This window comes from Siphateles boraxobius, unplaced genomic scaffold (genome assembly GCF_051911475.1).
Source record: "Siphateles boraxobius isolate OS27281-9 unplaced genomic scaffold, OSU_SipBor_1 54, whole genome shotgun sequence".
Classification (NCBI taxonomy): domain Eukaryota; kingdom Metazoa; phylum Chordata; class Actinopteri; order Cypriniformes; family Leuciscidae; genus Siphateles; species Siphateles boraxobius.
Genome location: NW_027509180.1, coordinates 3,305,050 through 3,329,274, shown reverse-complemented (window position 1 = coordinate 3,329,274; position 24,225 = coordinate 3,305,050). Strand labels below are relative to the sequence as shown.

General features: G+C 38.8%; 2 protein-coding genes across 2 annotated transcripts in view; one reads left to right on the top strand and one right to left on the bottom strand.

Moving 5' to 3' along the window:
- LOC143714406 (uncharacterized) overlaps positions 1–24,225 on the top strand; it is a 297,700-nt gene that overhangs the window by 119,303 nt on the left and 154,172 nt on the right. The window lies entirely within an intron of this gene.
- The window catches only part of LOC143714401 (uncharacterized), a 66,838-nt gene that overhangs the window by 7,879 nt on the left and 34,734 nt on the right, over positions 1–24,225 (bottom strand). Inside the window, exons 9-15 of the mRNA XM_077205511.1 lie at positions 22,776–22,868; positions 22,517–22,591; positions 21,643–21,756; positions 14,038–14,169; positions 7,777–7,860; positions 7,437–7,535; positions 7,246–7,326 (exon numbers count right to left, since the gene is read on the bottom strand). Coding sequence (XP_077061626.1) covers positions 7,246–7,326; positions 7,437–7,535; positions 7,777–7,860; positions 14,038–14,169; positions 21,643–21,756; positions 22,517–22,591; positions 22,776–22,868 — 678 coding nt within the window. The remainder of the gene's footprint in view (positions 1–7,245; positions 7,327–7,436; positions 7,536–7,776; positions 7,861–14,037; positions 14,170–21,642; positions 21,757–22,516; positions 22,592–22,775; positions 22,869–24,225) is intronic.

The window sequence follows — 24,225 nt, the reverse complement described above, 5'->3', positions numbered from 1 at the left end:
CAACATTCAAAGTTAAGTGAGATTTTTTTAGCCAAATGGAGATATTTTTCATTTCCTCAGTTAACTTTCGAGCAACATCCATAACAGTTTTGCCATGAATATACACCACTGTGTCATCAGCATACATTATCATTTTAGCATTAATACACACAGACGGAAAATCATTAATATAAAGAGAAAACAACAAGGGCCCTAATATAGAGCCCTGAGGCACACCCATAGTGCATGCTTGTAAGGGAGATGATACATTATTTATTGATACACACTGTTGCCTTGCACTAAGAAAAGATTTAATCCAATTTATTGTACTTATACTAATAGAGAAATGTGTTAATTTATCCATTAGTAGTTCATGGTTTACTGTATCGAAAGCCCTACGCAAGTCAAGAAAGATCGCCCCTACAACACCTCCACTATCCAAACTTGATTTTATTTCTTCTATTAAGTAGCAACATGCTGTCTCCGTTGAGTATCGTTTTCTGAAACCAAACTGGAGAGGATGTAATGCAGTATTGCAATCAAGATGTTCCACTAACTGTGCTGCAACTACTTTTTCAAAGACTTTGGAGATAGTAGGAAGAATGCTTATAGGTCGATAGTTAGAGACCTGGAGCTAGTCTCCTGACTTGTGTATAGGCTTTACTATAGCTGTTTTCAAAGATGTGGGGAAGATACTTTCATTTATAGACTGATTTATAACTTTAGTTAACACTGGAGTTAAAATTTCCTTGTGCTCTTTTAAAAACACAGAATCAATGGAAAAAATGTCTTTAGATTTACTATTATTTATGTGTGATATTACTTTCAAAACTGTCCTTTCATCTACATGAGACAATTTAAAGAATGACTCATCACAATTAAAGTTATATATACAAATTGGTTTCGGGAACATATCTGCCAGATCCCGCACCGAATTTAAAAAATAATCATTAAAATGTGTTGCCACCTCTATATTATCATATATATATATATATATATATAATATATACATTAGTGCTGGGCGGTATACCGGTTCATACCAAAAACCGGTGTATATTTTTGTTATGATATTGATTTTGAATATACCGCCATACCGATTTATTTAATTACACAACGTTCGGAACGAACGTTACGCTGCGCCGCGCGACACTGTTTCAGACGGACCCTTTACAATGTTGCACTTCTAAGCAGCGACTGCGAGGCGAGGGTAAACAGCAGTGCTCTGGTGTTACGTTACAGGGAAGATGGATGCTGCAGAACTATGGCGTTATTTTCCTGTCAAATGTCGAGAGCGCATTATTATAAAGAAATAACAATTTTAGGTTATACTGGGCGCTATTCTATTCTACAATATTCACTAATGACAGTAAAATAGACCATCCTAAGTCAATTTACTGCAGTAATTCCTCTCTCAACCAGTAGAAAATGCTTTGAACACCTTATTATGCATGACAAAAAAAAAAACGTCATAAACCGGAAAACCGGAATAATTTTGAAAAAAAAAACGTGATATAAATTTTTGGTCAAACCGCCCAGCACTAATATATATATATATATATATATATATATATATATATATATATATATATATATGTATATATATATATATATATATATATATATATATATATATATATATATATATATATATATATATATATATATTGGGGGGCGCCAAAATTGTTGCTGCATACCCCTCTAACACTGGGTAGTTGCGCCCCTGGTTAGGTTCGTCTCATTGATAACATTTTAGGTATAATTATTGGGTTATCTAACAGTTGTGAATTTTGAATGTTTGTGACGCTGTGTGGGTTTTGCGTCATGACAAGTGGTTTGTTCTTCAGATATTGATGTGGTTTGTTTGGTATTTATGTTTTGTTTTGTTTTTACTTGGCAGATCTTTCTTTGTGGAGTTCTGTGCATATGGACCTCTGACGTCTAGGCCCTGCTGTTTTGCTTATGAATTATTTTAGTTATACAAATCTTAGGTTTATAGTTATATTAGTGATGCACGATATATCGGCCGCCGATATAATATCGGCCAATATGGTCAATTTTTTACACATCGCTATCGTTCCGATGTCAAAATAGGGCCGATGTGAACAGGCCGATAATCACTCCTGTGTATTTGACGTGTGTGTAGGCTTATGTGGGGGCGGGGATGTTTGTTTTTGCATGAGCGCATACATTACACACATAATGTGCTGAAGCAGGTGCTGGAGGCGCAAGTTACAGACTCTGCCTTGTTCTGACCGACCATCAAAGTATTGCCGCGCTGGAGTTATGGGGTTATGATGTACAAATTAAATCACCTCAGACACACACGTTACATGTGGCTTCACAGTGATTGCTTTTGTTAGATTATTGAATAATGGCATACTCTCGGGGGGAAATGATGGTGAAAATGAAAATGATCAAGGTAAGAATGACACACGACACGGGTGCATAAAAAAGATAATCTTTAAAATCCAATAATAGCTAGCGGTAGCCTTTAGCTAGCGATGTTACTTCACAAACTAAACACAAACACGTTTCGAGCCATAATCAACAACTTATCTAGTAACAAGCGCTGCATTAGAGCAGGCTTGTAGGATATCTTAATTTACAGCCCGTAATATAAGGCTACATGTAGGCTACAACTGAAATAAAATGCTAGCTCTCGCCTGTCAATGACAGTCCACTGACTGAAAACTACGCGAGTTGGTCGGTTGGAGCCGCAACGACACACCCATACACCAGCAGCAGGAATGTAGTAATTTAGAGCCTACCTTTTGTTGAACCCTGGTTAAAATCCATGTCAAACAACCGACGAGAAAGCAAATCCATTACAACGCGGAACTACTAGATACAGTTCTTTAGGGACACTTAATCTGTAGCCCTGCCTTAGGTCTGAAGCTCTGTGACAGGCTGCGACGTCAAGATTGCAATGCTGGAATGTGTGTGTGTGTGTGTGTGTGTGTGGTGCGCTGTGTGAGAGAGGCGTGGGCGCGATCGAACAGTGGAAACATAAAAACATACTCCGTCATTGTGTTCATACAGGACATTCCAAATATTCTCACTACTTCAACTTCTTGTTTACATGTGAAGCCATTTTTATCATAGTAAGTCTAATAATAGGGTTAATATTGCTTACATTTTAAGTGTTATCATAACATTGTGCTATAAAATAGAAGTTAAGGTCTTTGGCCATAGTAGGACAGTACTGTACTTTAAAGTTTTGAACTGTTGCACAATGTTCATAGAATACAGTGACTTGGTCTCAAGTGAGTTAGATGTTTATTGAGAATACTCAGGGTTGGCTTATTCATAGTGTGAATTCAGGACACACTTGTATCCTTTATAAAAATTTATTTTTATATAAATATTATTTTTTTCTTCTGAAAATCTGATGACATATTTTGCACACAGGTAAAGATGCCCAATATCAGTCATTTCTGGAAATAAATTACAAAAGTAAAAAAAAAAAGTGTTTTGGAAAATAGCTCTTAATTTGATTATCATAAAAATGTGTTTTCTATACAGAGATATCGTCATCGGTAAATATCGGTATCGGCCATAACAGCAATATTAATATCGTTTATCGGTATCGGCCACAATTTTCACATCGGTGCATCACTAAGTTATATACTGATTTTTCTGTTTGGAATTGATTTCTTGTTTATTATTTCTGTAATTGATTTTATAATTTGAGTTTGGTTTAGACCAACCGCTGAGGGTTATGTGATGTGTCAAGGGGAGATTTAATTCATATCTTCTGTGTTGTAGGAGCCAGCCTGTGTGGGACTACTTTTCTCCAGGGTCATCTGGGCCTCTTCTTCACTGCATGTGGCGTGAGATTTTGGCATGGGTATTGATTTGGGAGTGTAGAGTCGTTTGTATTATTCACTACACTTTTCTTTAAAAGTGGTTAGTTAATAGTCTTGAGAACCGTGCACGTGTGGTGTGCTCTTAGGGCTGCGAGTCTGTGGCCCAGTGACTTTTTCTCTCCTTCCCACAGGCTTGGTCACTCCTATCTCAAGATTGGGGGGCGGGTTGTGATTTTAATAATTGACCTAACGTCTATATTTATTGAATTGTGATTTCTCTGGTTTTTTTTATAATCTTCCCAATTAAAGTTGATTGGTGATTCAGAGTTTCATGACTCAAAGGTTTAGAACTTGAAAGTCACGTCTTCGTTCTTCTATCAAGTATTGTCTATTTGAACTTGTGTTGCTGTTATTTCCGGTGGTATATAACCCCGGTGGCGTAGTCAGGATCAAATGTGACCTAGTGTCACAGTTACACATGGTTTTAGCATGAATTAGCAGGACGCTTTCATGTTTCATCATGTTGCTAACAGGGTTCTAAATTAACTTTTGAACTTAACTTAACTTTCTAAAGTTACCAGCCAATCAGAATTTCCACTAGCCAAATTTTTTCCGGTGAAAATAAGAGAAATTATGAGTGCCACTGAATGCATTTGATCATTTTATTAAAATTGTTAGCATGACAAACACATATAAAGTACAATACAACACAGAAAGTGCAAACATTTCATTTCAAGTTTGGGATCTATCTATCTATCTATCTATCTATCTATCTATCTATCTATCTATCTATCTATCTATCTATCTATCTATCTATCTATCTATCTATCTATCTATCTATCTATCTATCTATTTATCTATCTACCTATCTATCTATTTGGGATGTGCACGAATATTCGAATTTTCGATCTGTAATTATTATTCAAAAAAATTAAAACAATTTTTTTTCTTTCTTTTTTTTCACAGTTATAATTAAATGCACTGAGTGGAACGTGTTTAACAAGTGGATTGTATTTGATCACATAATGTCATTGTCTGCCTCACGAAGTTTGGAATTACTTAGATGAAAATGATAGCCTATTACAACATGGAATTACTTTTAATCGATTATTAATTAAACTGAGTTATCATAATATCACCACCACAATATATATGAGAAATCACATGAAATCCAAAGAAACACCAGTCGACTGAGGAAGCAGCTGTCCATCACTGCATTAACGACTGCAGGTCAGCAGCTGTACCCCGAGAGAATCATGATCCGAGATGATATCTTCTGGTAGCAAAATGATTTTGAGGAATATGCTTCCTTTAAATTTCGTTGAGGGAGTCAGGTTTAAGAACAGAAAACGCAAAGTGCTGTTACTTCACTTGCACACACACACACACACACGTGTCTCTGCAACGTCTGTGTCAGCCCAGCGCGTTTTCTCACTCGAGCATGTGGATATTATTGTTTTTCTCAACATGAACGTGAAACAATATAAACACGATAATCATATGCTGACTCGAGTACGTTCTGTACGATAACTGCGCAGTCTGCTTTATTTTTTCCCCGTTCGCGCTGCTTGAGCTTAAATGCTTTTGCTCTTTATATTTTTTGTTTACACGTATTGTTTAATGTTTTCAACTAAAAGAAAACCTTAAGATATATAGTAAGCTTGTTGTGTATATTGCCTAATGTATAAGCTTGTTCAGAAATAATGACAAAAACCTTAAACTTAAAAAAAATAACGTATCTCTCGTTAAACGACATTTAAATTTAAACCCAGAAGTCTGTCCCAACCACCGCCGCATTTAGTTTAATCTTAACTTTTTACTTTACTTTACTAGCTAACTCCCTGCTCTGGCTCCGTTCGTTCTTCATCTTCCTTGTGTTTTCTGGTGTTTCTCCGTTCGTTTCCATGATCATTTCTCGCGCTGGTTTCACTGCAAACTGCGCGCAGCCAATAGGCGTATGAAACGTCATCACGTAGCATTACGGCACAATGTTCATGGGAAATGTAGGAAGTACTGCCAGGGGATAAATGACCGAGAACAGAGCCTTATGCATCACCGGCCAAGCTGGCTAGTAAGTTTTTATTAACACCCGCCAAAATGAATTTTAACCCGCATTTGGCGGGTGTTAATTTAGAACCCTGGTTGCTAACATGATTTAGGATGTTGTTAACCTGAATGAGCATTTTGCTAACAAGTTTTAACATGTTTTTACCATGAATTACCATGTTGCTAGCATGATTTAACATGAATTACCTTGTTGCTAGCATGATTTAGGATGATGTTAACATGATTACCATGAAATGCCATGTTTGCTAGCATGATTTAGCATGAAGTATATAATGTATCTAACATGATTTAGCATGCTGTCAGCATGAATTAACATTGTGCTAACATGTTTTAGCATGTTTACTAGCTTGATTTAGGCTTGCCAGTGACAGATACATAGTGGATAAAGCTTAAATTCTCTATTGGAGTTTATGCTTTAAAGTTTTGACCCCCCAATGAGAACTTATGGGACTTCTATGATTTTTAGAAAACTGTAAGTCGGATTAGTTATAAAAGATAATACTGAGTCAGAACAGAAGGTGTGAGAGAGTTTGGTGTTTGTAGTTTTAAAGCTCCAGGAGGAGATACTGTCTAAATTTTGTCTCAAAAGAAGAAGATGTAATAGTAGTTTATCAGTAAGTGAAGTAAGTTTGATCAGTCAAGCAAACTTCAATATCAGCTGGAGATCATAAACACACACGTGAGAAACGGGAATTCAGGAAAATCAATATTAATGACAGGATTACAGCTGTGATCGGATGGTAAACACTGAATTACTCTGTAAAACATCTGTGAAGTTTTATTTTAGAAATAAAAACAGCATCTGTGGTTGACAGAAGTTTACCGTAAATATACGCCTGCAGCGTTTCAGCATTTATAGATTTAACGTAAATTTACAGTAAAAAGCTGTATCATTAACTGGTGTAATGTTAATATTCCAGTAACTGAAGTACTAAAATACCATAAAAACACAAGTTCAAAGTTCATCACAAGCTGATGAAGTGAATATTAATATAGAAGCTGTACTGTGTCATTCTCACACACACACACACACACACACACACACACACACACACACACACACACACACACACACACACACACACACACACACACACACACACACACATACATTAAACACCATCTTAGACACACACACACAACACTGAAATAATGCAGTTAACATTAACAAACATAAAGGCCTAATGTACATAGGCTAACGTATAAGAAAAGAAACAGTTTTTCACTGTATAGTAAATTTCTGTTAACAGTGTTTATCATTAAAATGATGATAGTTTTTCACAGAATAGAGACTCGATCTCTCCAGAAGAGAAGAACAGAAGAGAGTGAGGAGAATAAACGAGAGGTGGTAGATGAAGGTGATCAGATATGATGATTAATATTAATACTGTACCCCATTTAAATGAGATTGTGAAGTTCCTCAATGTCCAGAGTGACTGAAGAAACACGATCACACACATCCATCCGACACGATCTGAACATCAACACACACATCAGCTTCATCACTAACAGTGTTCATCAACTGACACACTTCAGCATAATGTAGCAGGGATATGTTTCAGATATACATGTATATAATCATACCCTTTTCATTTTCCAGAGCTGTGATGTAGAAATAGAGCAGTACAGCATTTACCAATAACATGAACATTAAATACACTGATCTCCTGACCGAAGGTGAAACTGAAAAACATGTTTAACATGAGTTTAAAACTGAGTATCTGTGTTTGACACTGACTGAATAAAAACATCAAGACCATACACTAAACATTATATATAAAACATTCATAAATATTCAAAACGACTGAACACAGATTATTATTCTGTATTTCTACTCTCATTTAATCCAAAATCTGTACAGATAAGACATTCAAAATGACACAAGCATTTATGAATTATAGATCATAATTCATAAAACACTCACAGCCAATTTGTTGACCACATCTTTTATCCCAATTGTATCTCGTCACTGTTGTCAACACTGGTAAAACTGCAACAATGATGAATCCTGGAAACAGAAGAGATTATATTAATGAAGAGATAATATCAATGCAGTGATTATATTAATACAGAGATTATATTAATGCAGAAATTATATTAATGCAGAGATTATATTAATGCAAATATTAAATTAATGTAGTGATTATATTAATACAGAGATTATATTAATGCAGAGATTATATTAATGCAGAGATTATATTAATGCAGTGATTATATTAATACAGATATTATATTAATACAGATTTCCATTACACGAGAGTAGATGTTAAAACTTCATGCTGATTTGTACTCGGCTTTCGCCAAGATAATCACCAACTAAGACGTAGCTTTACAGTAACCTATGCTTCTCCATCCATTTACGCTTCTTTCCATCTGTTGACGTGAATCTTCTGTCTGGTGTTAATATTGCGCGTCAGCACACACAACGGCTGCAACCACAGTGCGGTCCCCCATAACAGCCCTCTGGATTGAGCGGAGTAGGGAACATCTCTAGGGTCTTCAAGTGGGCACCTTCCGTCCTCAGTGTTTCGTCGACTAGCCCACGACACCTCAAGAGGGCTCGACAGTGACTCTGGCGTCCCAGAGTCACCCCCCTCCGTCCCCCACTCAACTCAGCCCAGCTTACTGACCTCTACTTCCCTCTTGCTGCTGAGACCTAACCACAATCTCACAATCTCTCCGCAACCCAACCATACGCGCCAACCCGTTTGACTAAGGCTGTCGAGCCCCACTGGTGCGTTAATATGCAGTTTCAGTGGCAACGGTTCCGTATGGCATACCACCTACCACAAAACACAATATCTGCCCAACCACCCGTCATTCACGCAATAAATACAGGAACGTAATGACTGTAAATACTATACAACCTATACAAATAAACCAACAGTTGCTGCTGAGACCTAACCACAATCTCACAATCTCTCCACAACCCAACCATACGCGCCAACCCGTTTGACTAAGGCTGTCGAGCCCCACTGGTGCGTTAATATGCAGTTTCAGTGGCAACGGTTCCGTATGGCATACCACCTACCGCAAAACACAATATCTGCCCAACCACCCGTCATTCACGCAATATACACAGGAACGTAATGACTGTAAATACTATACAACCTATACAAATAAACCAACAGACCTTTCAAGTTTTCAAGAATTCTACGAAACCGTAGCATGGCGGCCTGTACACAGCCAGCTAGAATCTTTCCGTCTCAACCACAGCCAGTTGCTGCTCCTTTCTGCTGCTTCAGATAAGTTCTTTACTGTACGACGCAACTCTTGGCCACTGAATCCGACGTCTCTGAGGAACCGGGTTGTAGAGTGTGCCACAAAACCACGACAACCCACTTCCACTGGATAAACCTGGACTCTCCATCCTCGCTGTTCTGCTTCAGTGGCCAGATGAGCATACCGCAGTTTCTTCCTCTCATATGCCTCATCTACCGCATCCTCCCATGGCACTGTTAACTCTATCAGTTGAACAATGCGTGCTGATCCAGACCACAAAACAATATCTGGTCGTAGGTTAGTGGTGGCAATCTCAGGTGGAAAAATAAGCCGTTGATCAAGATCAACCAGCATCTTCCAGTCCCTAGCAGCTTCCAGTTGTCCTGGGCGAGAATTGGTGTTAGCACCTTTTCTTGGTGGTTGCTCGCCTGGGCGGAGGAATATTGTCTTCTGCGTGTAATGTTTCGCTAGAACAGGCGGCAATTTATTGGTCATACTACGCTTGCCTTCCAATGCTAAAGCCAAACATCGCAATACTTGGTCATGGCGCCAAGTAAACCGACCCTGGCTAAGAGCCACCTTACATCCTGTCAAAATGTGCCTTAATGTGGCAGGTGATGAACACAAAGGACAAGATGGATCCTCTCCTACCCAGAGGTTTAGGTTCTGCGGTGATGGGAGAACATCATATGTTGACCTAATAAGGAAACTGATCCTACTCTCTCCCATTGACCAAAGGTCTTGCCAGAGATTATATTAATGCAGAGATTATATTAATGCAGTGATTATATTAATGCAAATATTATATTAATGTAGTGATTATATTTATACAGTGATTATATTAATACAGAGATTATATTAATGCAGAGATTATATTAATACAGAGATTATTTTAATACAGAGATTATATTAATGCAGAGATTATATTAATGCAGAGATAATATTAATGCTGTAACGGTCATCAGTTGGAGTGCCCTCGAGAGCCACCAGAGGGCACTCCACTTCAGATTGTTATTTTCCCTCACAACTACATTTCCCATACTCACTGCCCGGACTCATCATCACTAATCACATTCACTTGTTTACCATTACCTTGTTTAGCTCACCCCCTAGAAACCTGGTTTTATCATTCAATCACTGCGTAGTTTTGTATGTGTTGCACTGCATCTCTGAGCATTTCTTTGGTTCCCTGTTTTTCGGTTTCTTGGACTCTCTGCCTGCCTTTGGATTACCCGTTTGACTTGTCCCCTGCCTGCCTCTGGATTAGCCGTTTGCCTTGTTCCCAACGTTGTGTGTTTATTTGTATGGACTGCCTACCTGGAATGTGACGTGTTGCCTGTACATTTGATTACGTATCTGGATTTTCCCCTTCTTAAATAAAACTGCATTTGGATCTAAAACTTTCTGGTCTCAGAGCAGTTTGTGACAGAAAACTACGCTCCCACAGATCCAGCAGCCGAAAAAAACCCAGACCCATCAATGAATCCAACAGCACAAATTATACGTATCCGTCAAGGAGATCGACCCATCGAGGATTATGTAACAGACTTTTTGGAGCTGGCTCATCTGAATACCTGGATGAGGTATGTTTAATGTTGTTTTTTCGTGGAGGACTATTTGATTCACTCAGCTACCTTATACCATTGCATGACCCTAACGGGACTCTTGAACAGTATATTGACTTGGCCCTTTCCTTGAGCAGTTCATCATTTACTGTGGGCCTTGCGGAGGAAGAACCCCGCAAACTCACGGTAAACTCTAAGCCTGAGAATCTTCACGTCATGCCACCCATCAGGCCCATCACCGGATTGGCCTCTGGACTTCCCAGACTCATGTCCCCCATGATGGACCTACCACTCATGTCACCACGGATGGCCAAAAAGATCGTCCGAATGGGGTCTCGTCCTGCCAAAACCACCGTTCCAGAGTCTCGTTCCGTCGAGGTCCCTGCCAAACCTGCGCTCCACGTCAGCCCTGCCGAGCCTGCTTTTCACGTCATGCCTGCCAAGTCTGAGTCTCTTTACATCATGCCTGCCTAGTCTGAGTCTCTTCAAGTCATTCCTGATTCGCCTAATCTTCACGTCATGCCTGATCATCATCTCATATCTGTTCAGCCTGATCTTCACATCAAGCCTGCCCTCCCCGTCAGTCTTGCCGAGCCTGAGCTGCTTCACGTCAGTTCTGCCGAGCCTGCACTTCACGTCTGTCCTGCCGAGCCTGAGCTGCTTCACGTCAGTTCTGCCGAGCCTGCACTTCACGTCTGTCCTGCCGAGGCTACGCATCACATCAGGGCCACCAAACCAAGGACTGTTCACGTCATGCCTGCCGCACAAGAGACTGTACACGTCGAGCCTGACGCTCAAGAGACTGTACACGTCGAGCCTGACGCTCAAGAGACTGTTCACGTCGTGCCTGCCGCACAAGAGACTGTTCACGTCATGCCTGTCGCAGAAGAGACTGTTCACGTCATGCCTGCCGCACAAGAGACTGTTCACGTCGTGCCTGTCGCACAAGAGACTGTTCACGTCGTGCCTGCCGCACAAGAGACTGTTCACGTCGTGCCTGCCGCACAAGAGACTGTTCACGTCGTGCCTGCCGCACAATAGACTGTTCACGTCGTGCCTGTCGCACAAGAGACTGTTCACGTCATGCCTGCCGCACAAGAGACTGTTCACGTCGTGCCTGTCGCACAAGAGACTGTTCACGTCAAGCCTGCCGCACAAGAGACTATACACGTCGTGCCTGCCGAACAAGAAACTGTTCACGTCACTTCTGCCGAGCCAGAAACTGTTCACGTCACATCTGCCGAGCCAGTTTCTTCGGACAAGATGGCCGCCACCAAACCAGTGTCTCCGGACAAGATGGCCGCCACCAAACCAGTGTCTCCGGACAAGATGGCCGCCACCAAACCAGTGTCTCCGGACAAGATGGCCGCCACCAAACAAGGCACTCCACTTCAGATTGTTATTTTCCCTCACAACTACATTTCCCATACTCACTGCCCGGACTCATCATCACTGATCTCATTACCTTGTTTAGTTCACCCCTTATAAGCCTGGTTTTATCATTCAATGACTGCGTAGTTTTGTATGTGTTGCACTGCATCTCTGAGCATTTCTTTGGTTCCCTGTTTTTCGTTTTTTTGGACTCTCTGCCTGCCTTTGGATTACCCGTTTGCCTTGTCCCCTGCCTGCCTCTGGATTAGCCGTTTGCCTTGTTCCCAACGTTGTGTGTTTATTTGCATGGACTGCCTACCTGGACTTTGCCTGTTGCCTGTACATTTGATTACGTGTCTGGATTTTCCCCTTCTTATTAAAGCTGCATTTGGATCTAAAACTTTCTGGTCTCAGAGCAGTTTGTGACAAATGCAGAGATTATATTAATGCAGAGATTATATTAATGCAGAGATTATATTAATGCAGAGATTATATCAATGCAGTGATTATATTAATGTAGAGATTATATTAATGCAGAGATTTCTTCTTCACGTTTGATAACGTGAGGCGCACAACACTGCCTTTTCAGTTGATGAAACATAATTTCTCGCGCTTCCGTATAAAGGGTGTGTTATCAGCGGCTTGTGTGTGTGTGTGTGTGTGTGTGTGTGTGTGTGTGTGTGTGTGTGTGTGTGTGTGTGTGTGTGTGTGTGTGTGTGTGTGTGTGTGTGTGTGTGTTTGTGCGCCGAGACATTTGAGAAATCCCGAGCGGCTGATGTTTTACGGCCATGTCAGGAATAAAGAGTAGGCCTATGTATGGTAACAGAAACTTAGTTTTTGTGTTACAGTCTTGAAATGGCTGGTAGTGTGACTTCTTCATATCAAAGAGTGAAACTCCCTGGTACTCCACTGCCCTCTAGTGTCACCAGGACATGCAGGTTTAAGTGACGCTAAAATACACATCTATGACAGCCAACAATAAGAATAAGAATAACATAAGAATAAAACATAAGAATAACAATACATACAAAATAATATTTGAATCTGTATGAGTACACATGTCTGTATTTCTGCTGTAATTATTCATAAAGCTGCTTATGGATCCATCGTTATAGTTGTGAGGTGTGAGGTTCAGTGATGAATCCAAATCAGTGACTCCCACTCTTTCCATTATAAAGCCCCGGACAACAACACTGTTGTGTGTGTGTCCAACATGGAGGAAGAGTGTTGTGTGTGTGTGTGTGTGTGTGTGTGTGTGTGTGTGTGTGTGTGTGTGTGTGTTCAACACGTAGGAAGAGAGTGTGTGTGTGTGTGTGTGTGTGTCCAACATGGAGGAATAAGGTGTGTGTGCGTGTTCAACACGGAGGAAGAGAGAGTGTGTGTGTGTGTGTGTGTGTGTGTGTGTGTGTGTGTGTGTGTGTGTGTGTGTGTGTGTGTGTGTGTGTGTGTGTGTGTGTGTGTGTGTGTGTTCAACACGGAGGAAGAGTGTGTGTTCCTCTGTCACAACATGATGGAAGTTATTTGTATTAATTATTATTTTAAATATTTTCAATGATTGCTTTGAATCACAATTCATCAACAATTTATAAATGCTCTTTCATATTTTTTACAATCACTTGTAATTTCCTCTGTAAGTGTCATTCTTTAATGCAATCTATTTTAAATCCCTTCAATGATTACTTGAAATCATTATAAATCATCGTCAAGTTCACAGAGTCTTAACATTAATATACATCATGGACATTGCTGTGAATTTTACACATTCATTTATTGTAAAAATCAAATAAACCTATAAGTTATTATATAAACACTCATATAAACTGTATTGAATATTCAGATGATATACTGTAATAGTGAGTGTGAATGAAGTTTAATATCTCAGATTCATCTGGAGAGTTTCACAGATTTCTCTTGATTTGAGTTTAATACTGTTGAACAATGAATAATGTTTATAGAGTTTACATTATAGAGTTTACACTGATCAACTATTCATATTTATTTATGGGTAACAGTGTGAGTAAACTGACCTCCTCTCGACCCAAAGCTGAAGTACAGGAGGATGAGTTGCAGTGCAGGAAGAACATCAAAGCTTATATCAGCCAGAAGATTGAATATAGCAACGATCCGGGCCGTTAACTTCAAAGTTAATCTAGACAACACTGTGTAAGAAAAACAACAGTTAATAAATCCATACAAATGTTTGATCTGATTGAGCATTAATGCCATGATAAACAATAAATACAGAAGTAAACTCACTTCACTAATTCATCATTTAATTTGGACAATCTTCACACACTCATTCACCATTTCCCCCTTCAAAACTATATAAACTTAATTTACTTACTTTCAGTGAGTAATGACTCGACGGCAGGAAAAAATAATCCAAACAATTTTTTTTTTTTTTTTTTCAATAACCAAAGGTAGTGTGTCGATTTAAAATAAAAATCTACATATCACATATTTTAAAATATTACATAATTCATTGATGGCTGTTTGTCATGTAGGCCTACAATACACCAACCAATCATCATCATCTGGCACAACAAGTTCAAGTGTGAACAAGTTCACAAATTACATGGACAGACAAATTTACATTTATGAAGCGATCTGAATCTGCGTCGTTGAAACAATGGATGTTAATTGACTACAAAAAGCACTGCACAAAACTATGGAGGTAGTTTTGTTTCTTTATTATTCAATCAAAAAAAATATTTTCAATTAAAAAAACCTTAACTTCAATGAAAAAAAAACTTTTCAATCAAAGAAAAAAAGTATTTGAATCCAAAAATATATTTGAGACTCAAAAAAATACATTTGAACACTGCTTTTCTTTGATTGAAAATGTTTTCTTTGATAGAAGTCCGTTTTTTTGTTGTTTAAAGCAACCTTTTTAATTGAAGTAACATTGTTTTTTGATTGGACCATATAATGGGTAGGACATTTGTGTCTTTATCATTCAATCAAAAAAGAAGTTGCTTCAAACAAACAAAAAACAGAATCAATAAAAAAGTCACTTCAATGAAAATATAAACATTTTCAAATATAGAGAATCGTTTTTGAATGCAAATAAAATATTTGAGACTCCAAAAATTGCATTTGAACACTTTTTTTTTATTGAAAATGTTCTCTTTGATTGAAGTAATCTTTTTTGTGTTTGGGCCATACATGGGTAGGACATTTGTGTCTTAATCATTCAATACCAAAAAAGTTGTTTCAATCAAAAAAAATATTTTCAATCAAAGAAAAAACTGTTCAAATGCAAAAAAAAATTACCCCGTGAATAAAAAAAGTATTGAAGAGAATGTGTTTTTTCGTTGTTTTTGTTTTTTTTATTTGAAGTGAAAAAATTTTAGAAGTTCAAATAGTTTTGATTGAATCATTTTTTTTTTGAGGTGAAAAAAGTTTTGAAGTTCAGATTTTTTCGTTTGAATCACTTTTTTTTTTTGAAGTGCAAAAAGTTTTGAAGTTCAAATTTTTTTGATTGAATCATTTGGACACAAACGTTCCGCAGTGGGCGGGTGCTTCTCTATTGGTCAGACATGTTTGATTGACAAGTGTCTACACCAACGACATCTTTCTGACAAAGCAGTCATGTTCGCCACTCGCCAGCAAGCTTTTTGTATGGGAAGCCAAACAAACCAAAAGTGGGACGAGACAGCGGGGGTTTACAGAGCTCGCGCCGCGCTGACATGTCATCTGCACGGTTCAATGATCCGAGCCGCGCGGCCGATTCGACAGCGCAGTGCAGACGTGTTTCCTAGCGACACCCAGTGGGCAGCGCGGCGCGAACAATCCTCACCAGCGCTGCGCTGACCAATTTACATAAACAGCGCAAACCATACATACATGCAAATAAATGTACAATAAAGAAACCCCTCCTTCCTTACAAAATATTGGTTCTCTGTTGAAGTTTAGGAGTTTTTCCCCACAGAAGCCAAAGAAGAAGAAAGACAAGATGAAATGCATACATTTCTTATGTTTATTATCTTTAATAGTGTTAGTAAAGAGTAGTGTGTGTGGGACCCATCAACTGACAGATTCCCCTGTGTCACTGCACAGCAGATTTTGATTTACATTAACCTATAGAAAAAGCCTTGCAAAATTAATAATTGCAAAACTGCTGTGTCAAACTTAAAATTAACATTACCTTGGCCGTCCCCTGGTATGTAAAATTAGTGAAAATGGGGCGTTCACAGGAGGGTTGAAAATATGCTCCACCAGAAGACATAAGTCTTGTATAGCCTCTTGAAGTTCATTGATTGTGGTGATGAGGTCAAGGTCATTCTAAAGCATTATATATATATATATATATATATATATATATATATATAGTTTCACCATTGTCTCGCTCCAGGAGCTGCGCCTGGATGACGGCGGCTTTCAGCGGTACTTCCGCCTGTCCCGCGCCCAGCTTGATGACCTGTTGTCCCGCATCGGAGCGAGGATCACCCTCGCCCTCATCCACCTAATCTGTCATTTATTTTTGTTTTGATGATAAATGGAGCCAGCCTCCAAAAGTGATTAATCTGTCCTGTGATTTTTCTCTCTCTCTCGAACAACACTGTCCAGACACGAACTTATGCAGTATGTTGGTTGTCTTTACATTATAATAATATTTCATATAATCTAGATATGGAATAAATAGCATTCAATACAAAATGAATGTCTCATATATTGAAATCAAGTTTTATATGATAAAATATTTGCTTTGTTGTGCATTAGAACCAGTCATATTACAAAATAATGTATTGAAGCCTCCAGATACTTCACCACGTGACAGCAGCAAGCAGCTAGGCTCCTGATTGGTTAACGCGGCGCGAATTGACGCAGAAGTTCAGATTTTTCAACTCGGGCGGCAGATGCGAATTCGCGTCAAACGCGTGAATGCACAAATAGGACTAACTAAATCATTCGCGCGTAACGCGCTTAACGCGCCAGCCGCTTAATTCGCGCCATTCGCGCCAACTTGACGCGCGAATGAGGCGAATTCGCGTCTACCGCGCCGCGCTCTACGCCTCATTCGCGCCGCAGGAATTTTTTACGCGCGTAACGCGTCTTTGCATTGACTTAACATTGAAATCACTCGCGCCTGACGCGCTATTCGCGTCCGGTGTGAACGCACCATTACTGTGCTTTCACACCGGACGCGAATAGCGTGTCAAATTCGCGTCTACCGCGTCTAGTTTGACGCTTGACCACTTTGTGTTAATTCGCGTGTCAAGAGTGAAACTGACGCGCCTAAAAACAAAAGTTTGAAGCGAAATTTACGCGCGTCACGCTCGTCAGAATCGAAACCCGTGGGCGGCCATCTTTTTTATGTTGATCGAGCATTCATCGGAGAGTCACCCCTCTGTATTTGCTCTGGAGAGCAGAACGGCGGCGTAGGGGTAATCGTCGCCGTATTTGTGTCCATCAGACCCTTCGAAGGCGAACCCAGTGTGGCGAGTTTCACCATTGGCTCGCTCCAGGAGCTGCGCCTGGATGACGGCGGCTTTCAGCGGTACTTCCGCCTGTCCCGCGCCCAGCTTGATGACCTGTTGTCCCGCATCGGAGCGAGGATCACCCTCGCCCTCATCCACCTAATCTGTCATTTATTTTTGTTTTGATGATAAATGGAGCCAGCCTCCAAAAGTGATTAATCTGTCCTGGGATTTTTCTCTCTCTCTCGAACAACACTGTCCAGACACGAACTTATGCAGTATGTTGGTTGTCTTTACATTAATAATATTTCATATATCTAGATATGGAATAAATAGCATTCAATACAAAATGAATATGTCTCATATATTGAAATCAAGTTTTATATGATAAAATATTTGCTTTGTTGTGCATTAGAACCAGTCATATTACAAAATAATTTATTGAAGCCTCCAGATACTTCACCACGTAACAGCAGCAAGCAGCTAGGCTCCTGATTGGTTAACGCGGCGCGAATTGACGCAGAAGTTCAGATTTTTCAACTCGGGCGGCAGACGCGAATTCGTGTCAAACGCGTGAATGCACAAATAGCACTAACTAAATCATTTGCGCGTAACGCGCTTAACGCGCCAGCCGCTTAATTCGCGCCATTCGCGCGAACTTGACGCGCGAATGAGGCGAATTCCCGTCTACCGCGCCGCGCTCTACGCCTCATTCGCGCCGCAGGAATTTTTTACGCGCGTAACGCGTCTTTGCATTGACTTAACATTGAAATCACTCGCGCCTGACGCGCTATTCGCGTCCGGTGTGAACGCACCATTAGGGCGATTGGGCGACGCACCACCAAAGTGTGAAAGGGACTTTTTCAATCACATTCACAATCTCATTCAACCACAGAGTTACGCTCATAGACCGTAAAAAATAGGTTACGCTAGCCGTCACTGTGCCTCTGGATATAGTCCAACCAGCGTCATGTCACGTTCTGTGGAGTACCGCCTCTTTTTGGGCGATTTCACTCAGGCTGAGAATAGCCCAGAGTGTTCCCATAGACTTACATTCAAAGACGTTTTTTTTCGAACAGCAGGCACTGCAATGCATTCTCTATGGGTTCCGGGACGGCTCGCACTAACGTGCTTACGTCATCATACGTATCCTTAACTTGTGCAGCGATTGGTGGGAACAAACATACACTATTAAAAATCTTTAAGATTAAGTGACAAATAATATTTGAAAACAATTTTGAATTTGAACAACAAGAAAAAATGAAACACTACTATAATATCTTTATCAAATGTGATTAAAAAATAAAAGAGAACGAGAGCGAGAGAGACTGTTGGGACATCTCGCGAGTTGTTGAGGCCAGTTGAACTTGAACGTCATGGCGAACACAGTTAATTTTATCGTGTCATTAATTCAGCCGTCGTAGTAATCAGGATATTTCAGGAGCAAGTAGCAACAGGAACAACAAGATCTAGGAGGGCCTTGGGAGAAGAAGACAAGCAGAGGCTGTCTAAAGAGGTATTTATTGCTGACCATTTAAATACTCGAGTGTTGGAAAATCTCTCTTTGTTTTTACCATCAGGAAAGGATGGTAGCAGTCTTTTTTACTTCTAGCATTGTACTTTGAAATTTAAGATAAGCTGTTAATTTATCCCTTGCATGGGTGGACCTTATCGTTATCAATCATCCAAACATTTGCCCCCCCCCCCCCCCCCCCCCTGAGAGATTTTGCAGGAGCCGCCACCGTTTACTATTTGATTAAACTATCATAGTTGGTTAAATGAAGCCCAGCGCCACCTACAGGCTATTGTGAAGTGAAGTGTATTTATGTTTATGGAACATAATGGAATTATGTGAAGTGTAGGCGGACAACAACACGCCAAATGGTGACGTGAAAGAACTTTATTATTTTAACATTTTTGATAATTATGCAGCAATAGCCTAGTGTACATATATATATATATATATATATATATATATATATATATACAGTACCGGTCAAAAATTTGGACACATTACTATTTTTTACATTTTTTTAAATAAGTCTCTTATGCACATCAAGCCTGCATTCATTTGATCAACAATACAGAAAAAAATTATTACAATTTAAAATAATGGTTTTCTATTTTACTATACCATAAAATATAAATGTATTCCTGTGATCAAAGCTGAATTTTCAGCATCATTACTCCAGTCTTCAGAGTCACATGATCCTTCAGAAATCACTATAATATGATGATTTATTATCAATGTTGGACACAGTGGTGCTGCTTAATGTTTTTTTTTCAGTATTCTGTGATACTTTTCTCAGGGTTTATTGTGAATAAATAGTAAAACAGCATTTAATTAAAATAGAAAAGTATTTACTATCGCTTTTTAGCAATTTAACACATCCTTGCTAAATAAAAGTATTAATTTACTTTAAAAAAAATAGGGAAAGAAAGAAAATTACTGACCCCAATCTTTTGAATGGTAGAGTATATTGGTACAAAAGATTTCTATTGTAAATAAATGCTGTTCTTTTTTAACTTTAGCACTGCAATATTTGTCATTAGACTGCAGTCAGAGGGATTTCTTCACACATCTGGCGTCAGTACGGAGGCCCGCACAGGACATGCAGGAAATAATAGTAGGCTGAATCGTGCAAATGATTTACTCTTTTCCCCTTGCATGTCCTGTGCGGGCCTCCGTACGTCTGTCCTCTGCGCAGGACTTTATTCTTCATTATTAGGGCTGCATTCCAGTCCAAAATTGTCATGCCCTTCACTTCTCAAGTGCGTGTCTAAAAGTGGACTGGAACGCAGCCTATATCTTTATTATTACACGCGCGCACCTTAGAGGAACAACGGTTACTGTCTCTTCTGCTCACCGAGGCTGCATTTATTTGATCAAAAATAAAATAAATACAGTGAAATATTATTAGAATGTAAATCAGCTGTTTTCTATGTGAATATATAGTCAAGTGTAATTTATTCCTGTGATCAAAGCTGAATTTTCAGCATCATTACTCCAGTCTTCAGTGTCACATGATCCTTCAGAAATCACTATAATATGATGATTTGATGCTCAAGAAACATTTATGATTATTATCAGTGTTGAAAACAGTTATTTACATTTTTATTTCAGGATTCTTTGATGAATAGAAAGTTCAAAAGAACAACATTTATCTGAAATATAAAGCTTTTGTAATATTAAACACTACCGTTCAAAAGTATGAGGTCAGTAAGAATTGTTATTTAATTTTTTGGGGGAAAGAAATAAAATAATTCAATACATTTATTCATCAAGGATGAAGTAAAATGATCAAAAGTGACAGTAAAGACAATTATAATGTTACAAAAGTTACACATTATTTCAGATAAATGCTGTTCTTTTGAACTTTCTATTCATCAAAGAATCCTGAAATAAAAATATAAATAACAGCTTTCAACATTGATAATAATCTGAAGGATCATGTGACACTGAAGACTGGAGTAAAAAAATCAGCTTTGATCACAGGAATAAATTACAGTTCTTTATAACTATATATTCACATAGAAGACAGCTGGTTTACATTGGAATAATATTTCACTGTTTTACTGACTTTTTTGTATTTTTGATATATATATATATATATACTAACATTTATCAGATTCTGCCAGGTGTATGTAAACTTATAACCTCAACTACTTGGAAAACAACAAAGACTGGAATATGCTGATAAGCATATTTTACAGTTGAGCATAACTAATGAGCAAAACTATCCCATATTTCACTATTATGTTATTTATTTCCATGATTTGTCGTGACCTGGAAATCCCAATTTGAAATCTCCTGATATTTGCAATTTTTCATGAGAGTGAATCAGAGAATCAATGGCATGAGGGATCGAACGCCTAAGAAAACCTTTCAGTAAGAGAGTGTGTGCAATCCTGAAGAGAAGATAATGATGAAAGTGCTGAGAGTGTGTGTGAGGGAGAGCGGTAAACACACGCCTGAAACACACCACACGTCTGCATAATGAAACTGCATTTTTTTCTCTCTCTTTCTCATGTAAAACTTTGAGTATGTAAATAAAATCTGCTGTATAAACTCGCCTTGTCTAATGGAATTAGCTGATAAATCAGGTCTGATATTATGGTTTGTATATTTTGTAACCCTAACTCCATTAATCTGGTAAAACATGATTGACAGCTCATATATGTCACTGACTCTTGATGGAAGGAAATACTTACAGTAAATAATATAGAAGAGGTTCAGCAGGAGCGCGATCACAAAGAGGACTATAATCACGACTCCTTCAAATCCAGTGTAATTCAGACTTTTGTCATACGCAGATTTAAACAGAACTGGAATAAAGGAAGAGAAACAACAACAATTACTGAAATAGAAAAGCAAAATATAAATACAGAGGAATTATAAAAACACTTCTCACTGAACAAATGATTTTATACACAACATTACAACGCATTCTGTCATTACGACACATTCTGTCAGTCTCTGTGTGACCCTGACCCTTGACCTTTGTGCTGATGATGACCCCTGACCTTTGTGTTGATGATGACCCCTGACCCTTGTGCTGGTGACGACCCCTGACCTTTGTGCTGATGATGACCCTTGAGCTGATGATGACCCCCCCTGACCCTTGACCTTTGTGTGGATGATGATGATGATGACCCCTGACCTTGTGCTGGTGATTACCCCTGACCCACTGACCCTTGTGCTGATGATGACGCTTGACCTTTGTGATGATGATGACCCCTGACCCTTGAACTTTGTGCTGCTGATGACCCTGACATGACCCTGACACACGCTGTCATTCAGAAGCAGCTTTAGCTTCAGTCTCAGTCACTAGCTTGTTGTCTACTGTGACAATTAATGCAATATTTTCATAATTAACCGGTGTAGATTATAAATGTGTCACACAGAGATTCAGCCCTTAACATGTTGATATACTGACAAAAATACAACAGTAACACAAAACACTTTGTATTAGTATTAAGTATTAATGTCTTAAAAAAAAAAAAAGATTAATTGTTGTTCAACTGTTAATGTGTATTTTAATTTGATTATGATAGTGACTGTTGATTTACATTTGGATTTATTTACCTGAATAAAAAACACCTGAGAAAATGATATATTCTGATCTAAAACTGTACTTTCGAACCCATGTTTTAATCTTGCCTGTAAAACAGAAAAAACAAAAATAATTACAACCACAATACTATTTACAACAGCAACACAATGAAACAAATGCCAATAAAACATTAAATGTAAAATAAAATTAATTGATTTTACTGTCAGGTTATGTGAAAAGATTATGTGTATTAATTCAGATACTATATTAATAATAATAAATCAGCCATACCTGTAAAGTTATTGATATACGGAGCCGTCCAGAGCAACATGACAGGCCTCAGAAAATAAAGAGCAGAACAAAAGGCCGACTCAAACAGAGATCCTGAAACAAAACCACACATTACTGTACACAGTGCTTTAAGTGGGCCGGTACGCGCCGGTACTCAGTACCGCCACTTCCAAATATAGCTCTTGAGCGTAACGCCACCTCTCCGTGCGCCCAGAACGTGCTTTTAGCGTACCGGTACGCTCAATTGCACATCTGTTTTAATCCTTTGGCTGCGCTGTCGCTTTTCAGAGCGCCCTTCACAATGCACGCTTCCTAATTCGTCCCACCGAGAGCAGAGACTACATTACCCATACACCCTTGAGTTTTACAAGTGAAAAGAGCATGCGTCGCTTTTACCGCTGTCAGTTGCTACGTTTACATGGACACAATCGGAATGAAATCAATACGATTGATGAATCCGAACACGGTGTTTACATGAATGATAAATAAAGTAATCGGGTTGATGTGCGCGTTTATATGTCACAAGTTTCAAATCGGATCTGATTTTTTGACATGCACAAACTGCACGAATATACAGAGTTTCCCGCTGTTCGCGCATAAATATTCTCCTCTATTGGTTCTTTATTTGTTTTAAACAGCAGACGTAATATCAATTCGTCTCTGGTCATAATTTAGAGCATATTAACCGTTTTGCCGTGCTGATCACGAAGTAAAAATGCCCCTCCCTGCGGCCAAAACCAGACGTCTGTAGATGAGAATCCACAACAAGGACTGGTGGGACGTTGTCCTGCTTCACTTCACATACGCGCGAGTAAAATGAGAATTTTAGAATGACGGGAAGCTTATTAATATGACACTTTATTCAACAGGAAAAACAGCTCGTTCCGCGCGTTATACTCATTACGTTTATTTAACGTCATTGCACATGCGCAGTCCTTTCAGTTTCGGTTTTCAATCAAGTGTTTACATGTTCTCTCGATCGGATTACAAAAGGAGTAAACCACCCCTTTCAATCGGATCTAAATTTCAATCGGATCGAGCTCAATCGGATCGATTAAGGTGTTTACATGAGGTTTTTTTAGTCCGATCGAGCCGTCAATCCGATTACAAGTGTCCATGTGTCAATCATGGCGTCAACTCAAGGTGGTCCGGAGAGGGTGTGTGAAACGGGTAAAGAAATGAATGAACCATAGCAAGACTCATGTTTATGTACTACTGTTCTATGGTTATTATGTTATTATGTTTTATAATTTATTTTATGTACATTTTGTTCAAAATGTTTTAAACACCATTTTGCACATTTTATTTATGTTCAGTAGCTCTTTCTAGCTCAAGCAAATCCACAATTAAATTATTTTTTATAAGGTCGTCTGCTGACTGCTGTATATAAAACCCCTTCAATATAGTTGTTGTTACCCCAGGGGAGGAGGGGAGTCAGCAAAACAAATAA